Source organism: Coregonus lavaretus (genome assembly GCF_964263955.1).
Source record: "Coregonus lavaretus genome assembly, chromosome: 15".
Lineage (NCBI taxonomy): Eukaryota > Metazoa > Chordata > Actinopteri > Salmoniformes > Salmonidae > Coregonus > Coregonus lavaretus.
This window is the reverse complement of record NC_140002.1, coordinates 11,464,696-11,479,797: the sequence shown is the minus strand read 5'-3', so window position 1 is coordinate 11,479,797 and position 15,102 is coordinate 11,464,696. Positions and strand designations below refer to the sequence as shown.

The 15,102-nt window shown below is 43.6% G+C and overlaps 1 protein-coding gene across 1 annotated transcript in view; it reads right to left on the bottom strand.

The window, feature by feature from the left end:
- The window catches only part of doc2b (double C2-like domains, beta), a 324,284-nt gene that overhangs the window by 228,937 nt on the left and 80,245 nt on the right, over positions 1–15,102 (bottom strand). The window contains exons 7-8 of the mRNA XM_084178089.1: positions 12,187–12,291; positions 11,748–11,915 (exon numbers count right to left, since the gene is read on the bottom strand). Coding sequence (XP_084034215.1) covers positions 11,748–11,915; positions 12,187–12,291 — 273 coding nt within the window. The remainder of the gene's footprint in view (positions 1–11,747; positions 11,916–12,186; positions 12,292–15,102) is intronic.

The window sequence follows — 15,102 nt, the reverse complement described above, 5'->3', positions numbered from 1 at the left end:
CAATGTGTCTATTTGGCAGGTTTTAATAGCTGTGTAATGCTTTAATCCTTTTTAAAGGTTGCCACTGCGGTTTAGTGCCCCCTGAAAGCCTGCTCCATTTTCCCTGGGATTCTGTTTGCTGTATGCTCTCCAAGACTCAGGATCTTCAAAGAATGGTGAGACCACTAGAAAAACAACACTGGAAAAACAGGGCATTGAACAAGAGTTTCCAAAAAACTGGAAGCCTTGAGTAAAGTATATTTGTGGATTGTAGCACAGTGTCCATACTTTTGTGTTACAACACAAAAAGACAAACCTCATATAAAAGCATAACTAAGACTGGGAAAGAAGTCACTATCGAGGGCTTTCCCTCAAGCATCATCAATTATACCTAAACTACAACCTGGTGTTTCATGTATCATGATCAATACAATTTTAGCATTGTCAATCCATTCCTGTAGACAGGTTGTCTCAGGCATTTAAAAAAATCAAGGCATGACCTCACATTGAAACAGGAATGCAACCAAATCGGACTAACATCACTACAAAAAGGAAGCCCAGTAGCTCTTCCACAGTGGTTTTGGTATGTTTAAACCTCCAGACTCTGAGCTGTGGGTTAGAGGTGGAGAACCACACAGCTTATCCACCTGCATATCCTACTTCCTAGTAGGGGTCAGAGTTTGGGGTTGGCTCTGTGGTGAGGACGCGTCCCCACCACTGTGGAGGGGGCATGTCAAGGGTGCCCGCTGTGCTAAGGCCGGCAGGTGGCCATCACTGTCAATCAGTGTAACGCGGCATGGCGGGCACACAGACACACGCGACCCCGCAGTCCCACCAGCCCGACTCTGGCACCATGGAGAGCCTGTCTGCTTCCCCTCTCGGTTCTTAATTACCTAAATGACTCATCAGAACGCAGCTCAGAACAACAGAGCCCTCAAATCCTCTCGTCTAATAGAACTAATACCTGTTGGAAAGCCACATGAATTTTAGTTACTACACAGTGCATAGGAACAATAGGGGAAAGCACAAATGACCTACACGGTACAATCAATTTCAGGTGTTTAACGGTAAATGTGGAGGACAAACAAGCTATTCAAACAGCATTCTGTTAATGGACAATTGGGGCATTGTCGCGAGAAGGTGGCCATCAACAAAACAGTTCTTTGGAAATTAGAGATGGCCGTTTCAGTAGACTGAGTAAAGCTTAAAATATAACAATAATTGTGGAATAGGGGTTCAAATCAAAATGAATTCTTGTTAAAATGCTCCCTTTGAAGAGTTGATCCATAACATCACTGCTTCTGTACAGGGAGCTGGTCATATGCTTGACTGCACCTTAGATTCCAGGAGCAGTCCAGCACCATATCGACCCCTCACCACCTCCTACTGTAGTTTATTTCTATATTTTAAGAGTAATCCACCACCCCTCTATGCTAATACAATTACCGACCATGGGGGGAGGACTGGCACAGTCCACAATTAAATTAATACTGCTGTTTGTGTCACACAGTAATTTTCATTAAAGGGGATCTGCTGGAACACAGCTCCAGGAAGGAAGAGCCTGCTGTCTGTCTCCAGGCAACCAGGTAGACCACAACCCCACCATAGTGATACCGCACATGCTCAGAAACCATTGAAGAATTGATATCACATCAAAACTATCCAAATGGATAGGGAACTGATCTGAGGGAACCACCGAATGAGCAAATAAGAGTGTAAAGACTACTGCAATGGTACCTTATGCATGAGTAGACAATCGAGCAAGGCAGATAAGCCGTTATTTATCTTCCTTTAAAAAGGTAAACTTAAGCAAAGACGTGGTTGAGTGCTAACACTCCCAGCACATGTCACATATACAAATCCCCCTACCGGGGACCGGGTTTAATCCCTGTGTCCACCCTTCCCACTATTTCTCCTGTATAATACCATAAAGATACAGTATGGTTAAAAAGTAAACTTCACAATTATCACTGAACAGCTACTGAAACTAACAGGAGTGCGTTGCAGTCTCTGGCCAGTGCCAAAGAGGTTTGGTTCGTTGGATAAGAAGATAAATATTGAGAATGCAGAGGACCCAGAGTACAGAGGTAAGAGCATCCCCATAGAACATTATACATGGTTTGTTCCACAAATAGAGTACATTTTGGGTATTCTAACTTGGGGGGAAAAAATGAAACACCTCCTTTTAACATTGTCATAAAGAGCACATGTTCAACTTCATAAAAAAACATGTTTTCCCATCTCAAATAAAAGTAAGTGCCAATAAAATGCCATTCAATTTCGTTGACCGTAACATGGTTGAGGTTTTCATCTTAAATCAGCCATAAATCCCCTTGTGACAGAGGCAATGGAAGCTTGTTGTGTGCAACAGGGAGGGGCAATTGAATGCAGGCTTCACAAACATTTTTTAATTGTTAAAACGTTTCTAGCCTATGGTAACAGGGTTGATGTGTTATGCTTGAAGAGCTCAGTTTTCCACCACAAAACACCAGAAAATTGCCAAAAAGAGTAGCACCAGCTCACCTGCTTTTACACTATGATTTGACTATTACTGTATCCCAGTGCCTTGCAAAAGTATTCATCCCCCTTGGCGTTTTCCTATTTTGTTGCATTACAACCTGTAATTTAAATTGATTTTTTATTTGGATTTCATGTAATGGACATACACAAAATAGTCCAAATTGGTGAAGTGAAATAACTTGTTTCAAAAAATTCCAAAAAATTAATAACGGAAAAGTGGTGCGTGCATATGTATTCACCCCCTTTTCTATGAAGCCCCTAAATAAGATCTGGTGCAACCAATTACCTTCAGAAGTCACATAATTAGTTAAATAAAGTCCACCTGTGTGCAATCTAAGTGTCACATGATCTGTCACATGATCTCAGTATATATACACACCTGTTCTGAAAGGCCCCAGAGTCTGCAACACCACTAAGCAAGGGGCACCACCAAGCAAGCGGCACCATGAAGACCAAGGAGCTCTCCAAACAAGTCAGGGACAAAGTTGTGGAGAAGTACAGATCAGGGTTGGGTTATAAAAAAAGATCTGAAACTTTGAACATCCCACGGAGCACCATTAAATCCATTATTAAAAAATGGAAAGAATATGGCACCACAACAAACCTGCCATGAGAGGGCCGCCCACCAAAACTCACGGACCAGGCAAGGAGGGCATTAATCAGAGAGGCAACAAAGAGACCAAAGATAACCCTGAAGGAGCTGCAAAGCTCCACAGCGGAGATTGGAGTATCTGTCCATAGGACCACTTTAAGTCGTACACTCCACAGAGCTGGGCTTTACGGAAGAGTGGCTAGAAAAAAAAGCCATGTGGGAGACTCCCCAAACATATGGAAGAAGGTACTCTGGTCAGATGAGACAAAAATTTTGCTTTTTGGCCATCAAGGAAAATGCTATGTCTGGCGCAAACCCAACACCTCTCATCACCCCGAGAACACCATCCCCACAGTTAAGCATGGTGGTGGCAGCATCATGCTGTGGGGATATTTTTCATCGGCAGGGACTAGGAAACTGGTCAGAATTGAAGGAATGATGGATGGCGCTAAATACAGGGAAATTCTTGAGGGAAACTGGTTTCATTCTCCAGAGATTTGAGACTGGGACTTAGGTTCACCTTCCAGCAGGACAATGACCCTAAGCATACTGCTAAAGCAACACTCGAGTGGTTTAAGGGGAAACATTTAAATAGTTTAAGTTCTGTTCAAGTAAATGAGGGAGAGACGTAAATGTATCAATAATTACATTAAATATATAATAATCTTCAAAAATGACTGTCAAAGCAAGAACATAACTAGGGCTTTACAATGATGGTAAAAACTTGAAGACATTTTGGGGTTAAGTGGGTTAAAATCGGAAAGTGTTTGATTATTGAATATTCTGATTTTTGTCTTTATTCTGATATATTGAATGCTCATGTGATCTATATTAAAGGGCACATTTAATATAACAGACTATTAAAATGTAATATTGGTGCACAATTTCTACTTACAACATCAAAGGGATGCAAAATGTACTCTATTCGTGGAATGACCCAACTTCTTAGGCAAGTCATTGGCCCCATGTCCAGCCTTGGAGAAACAGCAGGTCCACCGCACATTAAGGTTGGCCTTGGCGATAAAGGTCGACAACAGGGTTGAAGACGGAAAGCATTCCATTTATCTCAGCGGAGACCATCGCATAGGATTTTAATAGAAATGATTGACTGGCCATTTTCTTTTGTGTTGAGACAATTTTTCTTAAAGACGCCTCCGGACATAGCTAGCAATGAATAGCCAGTCACTGTGGCGCAGTTGAGGTGTAACTGAAAGATAATGAATTAAATTAGGACTTTTATGCAATTAAAAAGTCATTTAGGAATCAATCAAATCCAATTGTGCCATTCACCTCACTCAGTCATTTACCAATTTCAAATGGCAACATACAAAGTATCAAATTACTCTGTCTGTGTGATAACTGCGTACGCCTTTTGCTCCAGCATCCCTTTAATTTACTTTTTTTTTTAAGAACACCTATAATTGTGGATCCTTTAGTGATTAATAAATTCCTTGCTAGGAGCCCAGATAACATTTCATACAGGCTTAAATAAAGACGCCCTGAAAACCTGAAGGACTATCGGTAAGATCTACTGCCCAGAAAAAAATAGCTGTCGGAACATCTGAAAAAGCCGCCGCTGGTCCGTTTTGCATACCAATACCTTTAACTGACACCGGCACAATTACTGCGCCTCCTGGGGAGATAATAGGGCTATGTGTGGGAGAGAGACTCTCCTCCATCGGTGCAACAGCATAGCTGACGAGCGCCACATAAAGAGCTGCGGGCCAAAGGGTTAAACACCCCAGTCTCCTGTTAGCATTTCATCCATTCAGATCATTAGGAGAGCCACGTTTCACTAAAGAGTTCCACTCTACTTATTTTGCGCACCTTTGGCTATAGCTAGTACAGTTTCCCTCAGTTAAATTGATAATTAGAGTGTGAATCACTACCACTGTATGTGCATGTCAATAGAGTGGTTAGGAGGAGGAGTCTACCGTGTCCAGAAGCGACTTCACCATACATTTTCTGGATTAAGGTAAAAACTCAAACATCGTTTTAAGCTTTGCTTTACTATTGACAGTTACAGCTGAATTCGGGATTGTATATCGATTCGCTCTCCTTAAATATTTGTAATCTGATGTATTCGTTTCAGTCTCTGAATTGTTTAATCAAACTTTTCACCGCCAGCTCCTGATATCAGGGCATAAAAACTACAATCTGTGTCCTGAATTAGCCTAGTACGCATGTGTGCCAAGCTATATCCTGTCCCAAGCTGGTTTCCTGTGGTTTTCCCTGGCTAAACTAGCTGTCTAGCTGGACTACGCTAGTTTTCGTCCTCAACTTCAAAACTCCTTTGTAACTAAGACATTCGGTGAAAATAAAATGTTAAATGATTTATTGTTTTGTTGAATATTCATGACTGGTTCGAGCTATCTATTGTGTGGTAAGACAACAGTGGAGAAGGATATCATTGCTACTTAACGCGGATCCCATGTTCAGTGTTGAGATCTACCAGCGTCATTTGCATAGGGTTAGCTGGCTCAAGCTTTTTTAAACTGACTATCGTATTTTTGTTGATTAAATCTGACTTTATTCGTATAATGAGTAATCCAGGAATGTCACAAGTTAATTGACATGAGAAAACTTGAGAAAATAGCAACTCTACAGAGTGCAAATGGCTACAATAAATGGCTAAATTACTTCCGGACACAAAGGGTCCGCGGAGTTCCTCCTCCTCCTCACCACTCTATTAAGCTTGAGTTTCTGTTGAGAGACACTCATGCGAGACAATGCCTCACCATAAGGTAAGGTAAGGTAAGGTAGACGGTAGACCAACAATCAATAATAAAGTGCACATTACTTGGCCTAAGAATATGCATAGCTCTAGTAACAATTACAATTCGGGTCAAGGCTGTTTTTTAATCCACACAATTTCTGCAACTCACCTCTGTTAAGATTAAATTAACAGCCAATTGCAATATGCACACCACACAGCTCTAGTACAGTTGTTTTTATCAACAACTTTAATACAGCCAGTTGCTGGACAGGCCAGTGAGAGAACCACATCAGTGCTGGACCAAAATGCCAAGAGACACCAAGTGTGTTTTCCCGTCAAGCTCCCTGTCCCTCAAGTTTTTCTGTAAAGTTATTTCCCCGCATCCAATCATGACTGCCTGTCAAAGCAGAAGGAATTGCTTGACATTGTGAACTTCCGTGGAGAATGCCTGAACACAGCACTGCAGTCTGACTGTCTCCCTCGGTGGGCAGATAATTATTAATTTCCTCAGACACATTTTGAATGGAAACGCATAGTGGCTCATTTTAATATGTGCAGATTACTTTCTCGACTCGACTGTGTATCGCAACAACTGTATCTATTCCCAAAAAAATTTACATGACAATTGGGTGAAAGGCATCTTTTTGTTGTTTCTCAAGGGTAGAGATGGTACAGTATGAAGCAAATCAAGCAACATTGTTAATACATCCCAATAGGCCTATATGCTTATCCAATGTTAAGCTGAAACTACAATAGGCTTTTGCTGTTTTCATAATGCTTCCTAGAATAATCATTAGGTTGGAGTAACACATCATCGGTCCCTGGGCAAATCTCCAGCAGACTCTCTATAGCCAGTCCTCATCTCGTATTCAGGCCTTGTCTGGAGCTAATCAGAGGAGACTGGAGTGTTATTAATTATGTTTGCCAAATGACTGCCCCCACCCCCCTCACCCTCCCCCCACCGTTCAATCCCCCACCCCCACCCCCACCTTCTCCAACCCTTATTAGAAAATGGCAGTCGTTGCATCTGTCCCCATCCTTGGCAGAGGAGGTGTTTTGTATTCCTGACAGAGGTGTCATGTTAGCATTTCGCCACAGTGTAACTGACAGATCAGAGTCATTATCGGATATTTTGTAGGGGGGAGGCTACGTTCTGCAGACGCACATTTTGAAATGTTAAATCAATTATATCAAACTTGCGATGTAAGCGAGGTAATGACATCGTATATTGCAGGTTGATCATTGCTTTCATCGGAGACTGAGGCTATGTAAATAGTGCACTAGTTTTAATCGGGCCTATAGGGCTCTTGTCAAAAATAGTGCGCTATGTAGGGAACAGGGTGCCATTTGGGACACAGCCTGAGTGTCATATTCATGTTCAGTTGTTGCTGATACCGATGGCGAGGAATAGAGGGTGTTAATTACAAGTTTTTTTGTTATGTTGTGAAGAACGGTATCAGTTAGACTAGTGACACTCTTCAGTTGAACCTGTTGCTGGCCGAGGGAAAAGGTGAGAGTGGATGACTCATTTTACGCAGAGGACAGAAGGATCCTTAAAAGGGCGTTGAAATGCCAATCTCTCCGATAATCTTCAACTACAAGACCCAAACAAACTGCCTGTGATTGACCAATCTCATATAGAGCGCTTACATAAGGGGTGTGTAACCTCTGACCCGGTCTACAGCATGCCTCATGCAGAATGACAACATTTTGCTTCAGTTGAAGTCAACCAATAGAAAATGAGAACAATAATGTAACCCAAATACAGTAGCCTATAAAATGTACTGGCATACAGGTTTTGAGGAAGTATGAGTAGTATGAATAAAAACAAAGATGATGTTCTCTATCAGCCAGCGGCTCTGCATCACGGCCGGTAACTTGATTGTATTTACGTCAATGATTTCCTGAGTGGCTGTTGTGTAATTAACTGTAATTAATGACAAGAACAGAGTAAAATTGACTTGTGTACGGGACACTCCAGTTCATTTGGCCGTACAAGAACAGTTAGCGCTGATAGATAGTGTATTAAGGCCCTGGTACATACTGTACTGAGCTCTGCGAATGCTACCGATTTCACATAAATAGATTTATCATATATTGGAGCCTCTCGAATCTCTTGCAGACTTCAATGCTAGGTTTCTGTATCAGAGTCCCAGGTTCTCCTTAGATGGGCTCAATCGGTGCTAACTGACAGAGAGAGAAAAAAATGCCACTTCATCAAGCCTGTGTATGGCATCGTCTAATTGAGTAAGCGCATTCGAGGTAGACGCGATCACTAAACAGCGCTAAATAAGACATCTCATTAAACCAAGACGGAGGGGAATATGCACATTTCCTATTCTAATCAGGTTAACTGCAGGTAATGTTAGGGTAGCTCTTAAGGAAAACATCTAGGGGAGACTGTCAACATACATGTATGTTGTGTTAGAAAGGCGAGCGTACACAGGAACTGGCAGCGGTGCTTATGTAAACAATTCCTCTTCAGTGCCGACTCCCTCCGGTCATTCTTCATTCGGCAAACCTTTGCTGAAACACTGTGGCAGGTTTTCTGCATCAGAGTGAGGGATGACTCTCGAAAGAGTGCACAATGATGAAGTGTGATTATACAACCTCAGTGTAAAGAAAAAAGAAAAAGAAAGGAGGGGAAAAGAATAGCAGCAAACTTCTGAAATGTCAAGGTAGATTAGATAAATGTAGTGAGGGAGAGAGAGGAGGAGGAGGAGGAGTGAAGAATGGTTGGAAGCATAAGATTGGGGCGCATGGGGAAGTGGAAGGGTTATTCACAGAGACCGACAACAAGCAAGTTTCCCTCCTGCTATCAGGGAAATCAATGAAAGACTTACAGCCACTACTGTAAGAGCCTTATTGGTTATTTTCCCTCTCCTCGCTTCAATTTCCAGTTGAGCCGGCACACAGCTGCACACGGCTACCTTGGTAATGACAGAAAAAAAGGCGCTTGAAAGACTACATCAAAACAAAGCGATGTGAATGTAAAGGCCCAGGTTGTGCGTGGGCTCAAGGCGCCATTGAAGGAACGCACACAAAGCCAACCAACGTGATTTCATATTGGGTTGAGCGAAAAAACAGATTGAATTAAGAGATTGTTGCTTGGGGTGATGTTAGGATGACATTCTTCCCTTTTTACTCAGCACCATATGATGTCAATCATTCATTCTAGCGAGAACAGTAGTCTGGCCTTGGTTGCATCATCTCCAATGCTCGGAGGTAGAAATAAAGTGGTGAAAAAAGTACCATATAGAAAAAAGACTTACCATATAGCTCCTTTTGCACCGTCAGTGCTTTGGCTTCCAGTAAATATAACTAGAAACTACACAATGTCTGCTAAATGTCATCGTCGTTAAAAACTACTCAGGTCTAGAGCTGTATATCATGGTGAATAGCTTCAAACATACAGGTTGTGTCTAAAAGGGAGTCAAATAGACTGGATTGGAAGTGTGCTAGTGTCTCAAATAGAATAAAAAAATCACAAATCAATGCTAAAACCAAGATCTAATGGGAAATCTGGAGACAAAACTCCACTATAATAACACACTTCAACATCGGTTGAACATGCACACACATGAAACGGTGCTGCTACCTTATAAAGAAGGACTAATGAATAAGAGTCAAATGAAGAAACATTGGGAATGAGTAATTGCTCTGACTAATCCCTAAGTGGTTCGAAACAGGACAATGTTGAGTGAAAACAAATGAGTGAGTGGGGGAGTCCCGACGCCTTGCATAGGGCTAAACCCCATTATCTTCTGATTAATGACGGCCCGCTGCTCGCAGGCGACATAAATCAACGCCCGATAAATATAAATCCATTCTCTGGCTTCCCTGGAGGTAATCCATGCAGTGGCGCATTCAACACAGCCCGGGCTATCCTTGACGTCCACATTGTAAATAAATTACATCCATAATGTCAATAAATTACAGTGGCAGGTTATTAGGGGGAGAAGTAAAAACCAAAAAGAGAGACTCTGTGGACCATTATCCGCACAGTCTATCCCCAACTATTGGGCAGAGATGGATTTCCAGGTCCTTTTCCATTTAATGGTGCAGTGGGAGTCATTTTGCTAGTTGGCTAACAGCTTCTGGAGTAGATGCAAATGTTTTGTCATTTAGCAGACACTCTTATCCAGAGCGACAGTAGTGAGTGCATACACTTTCATCATACTGATCCCCCGTGGGAATCGAACCCAGAACCCTGGTGTTGCAAGCGCCATGCTCTACCAACTAAGCCAAACAGGACCCTGAATTCAAATGAAGTCATTATCCTGCAAAGTTAGGCGGCACGTTTATGGCACCGGACGGCGGTAGCTGGCGTTGGGGATACAGTACCGCTTAAGTTTAATGATATAAAAGTATACAGGAAAACAGCAGATAAAAGAGGAGTGTATGAAATGTGATAAATGGCTTTCTTTGTAGGGATGCATGAAGGCCAAGAGAAGTAAACATAAAAAAATAAGTCCCCAATTAAATGAAGGCTCCACGTTCTGCATGGTCATAGTCGGGAAAGACAAAGCTTTTTTATTTTTACTTTCAACAAATGTGTCAAGTGAGCACATGAAAGAGAGTTGTTATCTTTCAAATTGGCGAGACACCATCGCTGTGCAAATGAGGCCTAATTGGGCTTGAGTTGTGCCAGCGGGCGTTCTGCCTGTGGAGGGCAGGGGTAGCGGTTGGGGCATAAAGAAAACACGGGCACCCCATAATGGCATTACACCGCACCCACTGTCAGAAACCGAGAGAGCTAGGGGGGTCTTGTTGGAGCTAGAACACCTGAGGACCAGGTCTCCTTCCTGGGGTGGAGAACAGGAGCTTTGCTCAGTATTTACATTTTACATTTGTCAGGGGGCTAAGGGGGGTTCAGTTCTGTAAGCACTCGTGTTCAGGTTTCTTCCGGTCGGATGTAGGCCCGCTTGGGTGGTGAGCTACTCAGCACCATCGAAATCTAATGATGTTTATGAGCTCAGCGTCTTGGTGGGTGTGCACATATTGCTTCTGCATTTAGAGACATTGTTGGGAACGCAACATGGAAGGGAAAGCGCAAACAGGTGCCCTCTTGGCATCCGTTCTTGGCACCAACACCTGTTGCTCTGAGCTCACATCCCCTCAAGAGTCAATCTAGGCCGACTTGGCAGCCAAAGCGGTCAGAGCTCCTCATTTGCAATGCATTGCAACAGGCCAGACTTGTTAGGTACTGGGTCTAGTGCGTAGGGTTAGGCAACACATAGGGGTTGATTCGCTCTCTAACCTCTGCCCTTATTGATTGGCCCTATGAGATTTGAAAGAATTGGATTGGTGAAAGCAGTGCAGTGTAAACAACACCTTGCCTAATATAAGGTGATGTGGATCCACACAGAATTCCCATATTGCTTAAATCTATCTGGTCCTGTCAAGTCCGCTGAAAGGAGTCAACAAGAACAGAGGGGAAGGCAGTGGTTCGAATCCAGGCTCTGTCGTAGCCGGCCGCGACCGGGAGACCCATGGGGCGGCGCACAATTGGCCCAGCGTCGTCCAGGGTAGGGGAGGGAATGGCCGGCAGGGATGTAGCTCAGTTGGTAGAGCATGGCGTTTGCAACGCCAGGGTTGTGGGTTCGATTCCCACGGGGGGCCAGTATGAAAATAAATTAAAATAAATGTATGCACTCACTAACTGTAAGTCGCTCTGGATAAGAGCGTCTGCTAAATGACTAAAATGTAAAATGTAAAATGATTAGAACCCACCCTGGGGATGGATACTATGGATGTAGTGATATAATATGGGACTTTTATCCAAGGTCACATTGAAAGTCACACCTATATGGTCAATGAAGGACGTAAATCCACAACCCTGACGTTGCCAGCACCATGCTCTGTCTAACCAACTGAGCCATTGGAGCCACATAGATAATGTTGAGTTCTGAGTTGAGATGTGCATATGGGTGTACTCACTGGGGGAGGGGAAGCTGTGGTCTGTGTCGTAGTCCTCAGGGGGGGCTGCTGGGGGGGTGGTGCTGTGGGGGGGCTCGCTGGCTAGGCTGGAGCGGCTCTCTGACAGCAGGCTGCCCTGTGGACCCCAGCCCAGCCTTGTGGGGGTCCCAATCCGCCCCCCACTGAACACTGTGGACAAACACACAGGGCCAAGGGGTTAAAAGCAAAGTCTGGAAGAGTTCCTATTGTTCAATTGTTTTGCTGTTCATTGTGATTCATATTGATTCTTCAAGAATAAAGCTGATCAATGGCTTATATACTAAGTACAAATGTCTTACCTCCATACTATCTCTAAATCAAAGGTTGTATTAATCCATTGTGTATATTTGTGTTGTCATATGCGTGGCAGGGTCAGTCTGTTGAAATTACAGAGAGAAGGTATACTTCCAGAGGGATGTACCTGAGTCAGTATGCTGCTTGCCCTCAGGGAGACCCTGGCTGGACACCTTGCTCTTCACGCTGCCCTCACTGTGGTCCGACTCACTGTCGCTGCCACTAGACACCACTGTAGACACACAGACAGACAACACAAGAGGGTACGTCAATAGGGGATTCTATCAAGACCACACTGTATGTATCACATAAAAACAACATAACACCTTAGCTCTTACACCAAGAGATCTGAACCTCTTGATGAGGTGACTCCCCTACAAAAAAATTTAAAAGGGGACAGCCCAGTGTCACCCTGACCACTCCATAATGGCATTAACGCGTTCATTATGAAGTTATGGGCGTTATCCATAATATATATTATATCACTGTATTGTAAAAAACATTGACAGTATGACAGTATTTTACGTTTTTGAATAATAAAGTTCTAAATTTGCTTTATGAGTAGTGTCATGACTCTCCTGGCTGAGGATCCAAGGCCTCAGATCAGCTTTTCAATGGCTGACGATCACCAGACCCCCGCTCACCCACAGGAGAGGGGGGCGGGGCTGGGACGGATTTGACACCTCACACCCTGTCATAAATTAGGGAGGAGGGGAATCTCCCTCTTGCTCTTCAGTATTGGTAAAGGAATGTCCCTTTGTCTCCAGAAGACTTTTGCCGCCATTACTTTTACGTCCAAAAAGTGAATACTGGAACAATGTATCAAATCAAATCAAATTTTCTTTGTCACATACAGATGTTATTGCGGGTGTAGCAAAATGCTTGTGCTTCTAGTTCCAACAGTGCAGTAATATCTAACAAGTAATATCTAACAATTTCACAACATATACCCAATACACACACATTTTACATTACATTTTAGTCATTTAGCAGACGCTCTTATCCAGAGCGACTTACAGTTAGTGAGTGCATACATTATAAAAAAAAAATGAAAATCATACTGGCCCCCCGTGGGAATCGAACCCACAACCCTGGCGTTGCAAACGCCATGCTCTACCAACTGAGCTACATCCCTGCCGGCCATTCCCTCCCCTACCCTGGACAACGCTGGGCCAAATTGTGCGCCGCCCCATGGGTCTCCCAGTCGCGGCCGGCTACGACAGAGCCTGGATTCGAACCAGGATCTCTAGTGGCCTTAGACCACTGCGCCACTCGGGATCTAGTAAAGAATGGAATTTAAGACTATATACATACAGTGGGGAGAACAAGTATTTGATACACTGCCGATTTTGCAGGTTTTCCTACTTACAAAGCATGTAGAGGTCTGTAATTTTTATCATAGGTACACTTCAACTGTGAGAGACCAGAAAATCACATTGTATGATTTTTAAGTAATTCATTTGCAGTTTATTGCATGACATAAGTATTTGATCACCTACCAACCAGTAAGAATTCTGGCTCTCACAGACCTGTTAGTTTTTCTTTAAGAAGCCCTCCTGTTCTCCACTCATTACCTGTATTAACTGCACCTGTTTGAACTCGTTACCTGTATAAAAGACACCTGTCCACACACTCAATCAAACAGACTCCAACCTCTCCACAATGGCCAAGACCAGAGAGCTGTGTAAGGACATCAGGGATAAAATTGTAGACCTGCACAAGGCTGGGATGGGCTACAGGACAATAGGCAAGCAGCTTGGTGAGAAGGCAACAACTGTTGGCGCAATTATTCGAAAATGGAAGAAGTTCAAGATGACGGTCAATTACCCTCGGTCTGGGGCTCCATGCAAGATCTCACCTCGTGGGGCATCAATGATCATGAGGAAGGTAAGGGATCAGCCCAGAACTAACTACTGTTTTGTTGACGTTGAGTGAGGTTATTTTCATGGCACCACACTCCCAGAGTCCTCACCCCCTCCCTGTAGGCTGTCTCGTCATTGTTGGTAATCAAACTTACTACTGTTGTGTCGTCTGCAAACTTGATGATTGAGTTGGAGGCGTGCTTGGCCACGCAGTCATGGGTGAACAGGGAGTACAGGAGGGGGCTTCGCACGCACCCTTGTGGGGCCCCAGTGTTGAGGATCAGCGAAGTGGAGATGTTGTTTCCTATCTTCACCACCTGGGCGGCCAGTCAGGAAGTTCAGCACCCAGTTGCACAGAGCGGGGTTCAGACCCAGGGCCTCGAGCTTAATGATGAGCTTGGAGGGGACTATGGTGTTGAATGCTGAGCTATAGTCAATTAACAGCATTCGTACATACAGTGAGGGAAAAAAGTATTTGATCCCCTGCTGATTTTGTACGTTTGCCCACTGACAAAGACATGATCAGTCTATAATTTTAATGGTAGGTTTATTTGAACAGTGAGAGACAGAATAGCAACAAAAAAATCCAGAAAAACGCATGTCAAAAATGTTATAAATTGATTTGCATTTTAATTAGGGAAATAAGTATTTGACCCCTCTGCAAAACATTACTTAGTACTTGGTGGCAAAACCCTTGTTGGCAATCACAGAGGTCAGACGTTTCTTGTAGTTGGTCACCAGGTTTGCACACATCTCAGGAGGGATTTTGTTCCACTCCTCTTCTCCAAGTCATTAAGGTTTCGAGGCTGACGTTTGACAACTCGAACCTTCAGCTCCCTCCACATATTTTCTATGGGATTAAGGTCTGGAGACTGGCTAGGCCACTCCAGGACCTTAATGTGTTTCTTCTTGAGACACTCCTTTGTTGCCTTGGCCGTGTGTTTTGGGTCATTGTCATGCTGGAATACCCATCCACGACCCATTTTCAATGCCCTGGCTGAGAGAAGGAGGTTCTCACCCAAGATTTGACGGTACATGGCCCCGTCCATCGTCCCTTTGATGCGGTGAAGTTGTCCTGTCCCCTTAGCAGAAAAACACTCCCAAAGCATAATGTTTCCACCTCCATGTTTGACGGTGGGGATGGTGTTCTTGGGGTCATAGGCAGCATTCCTCCTCCTCCA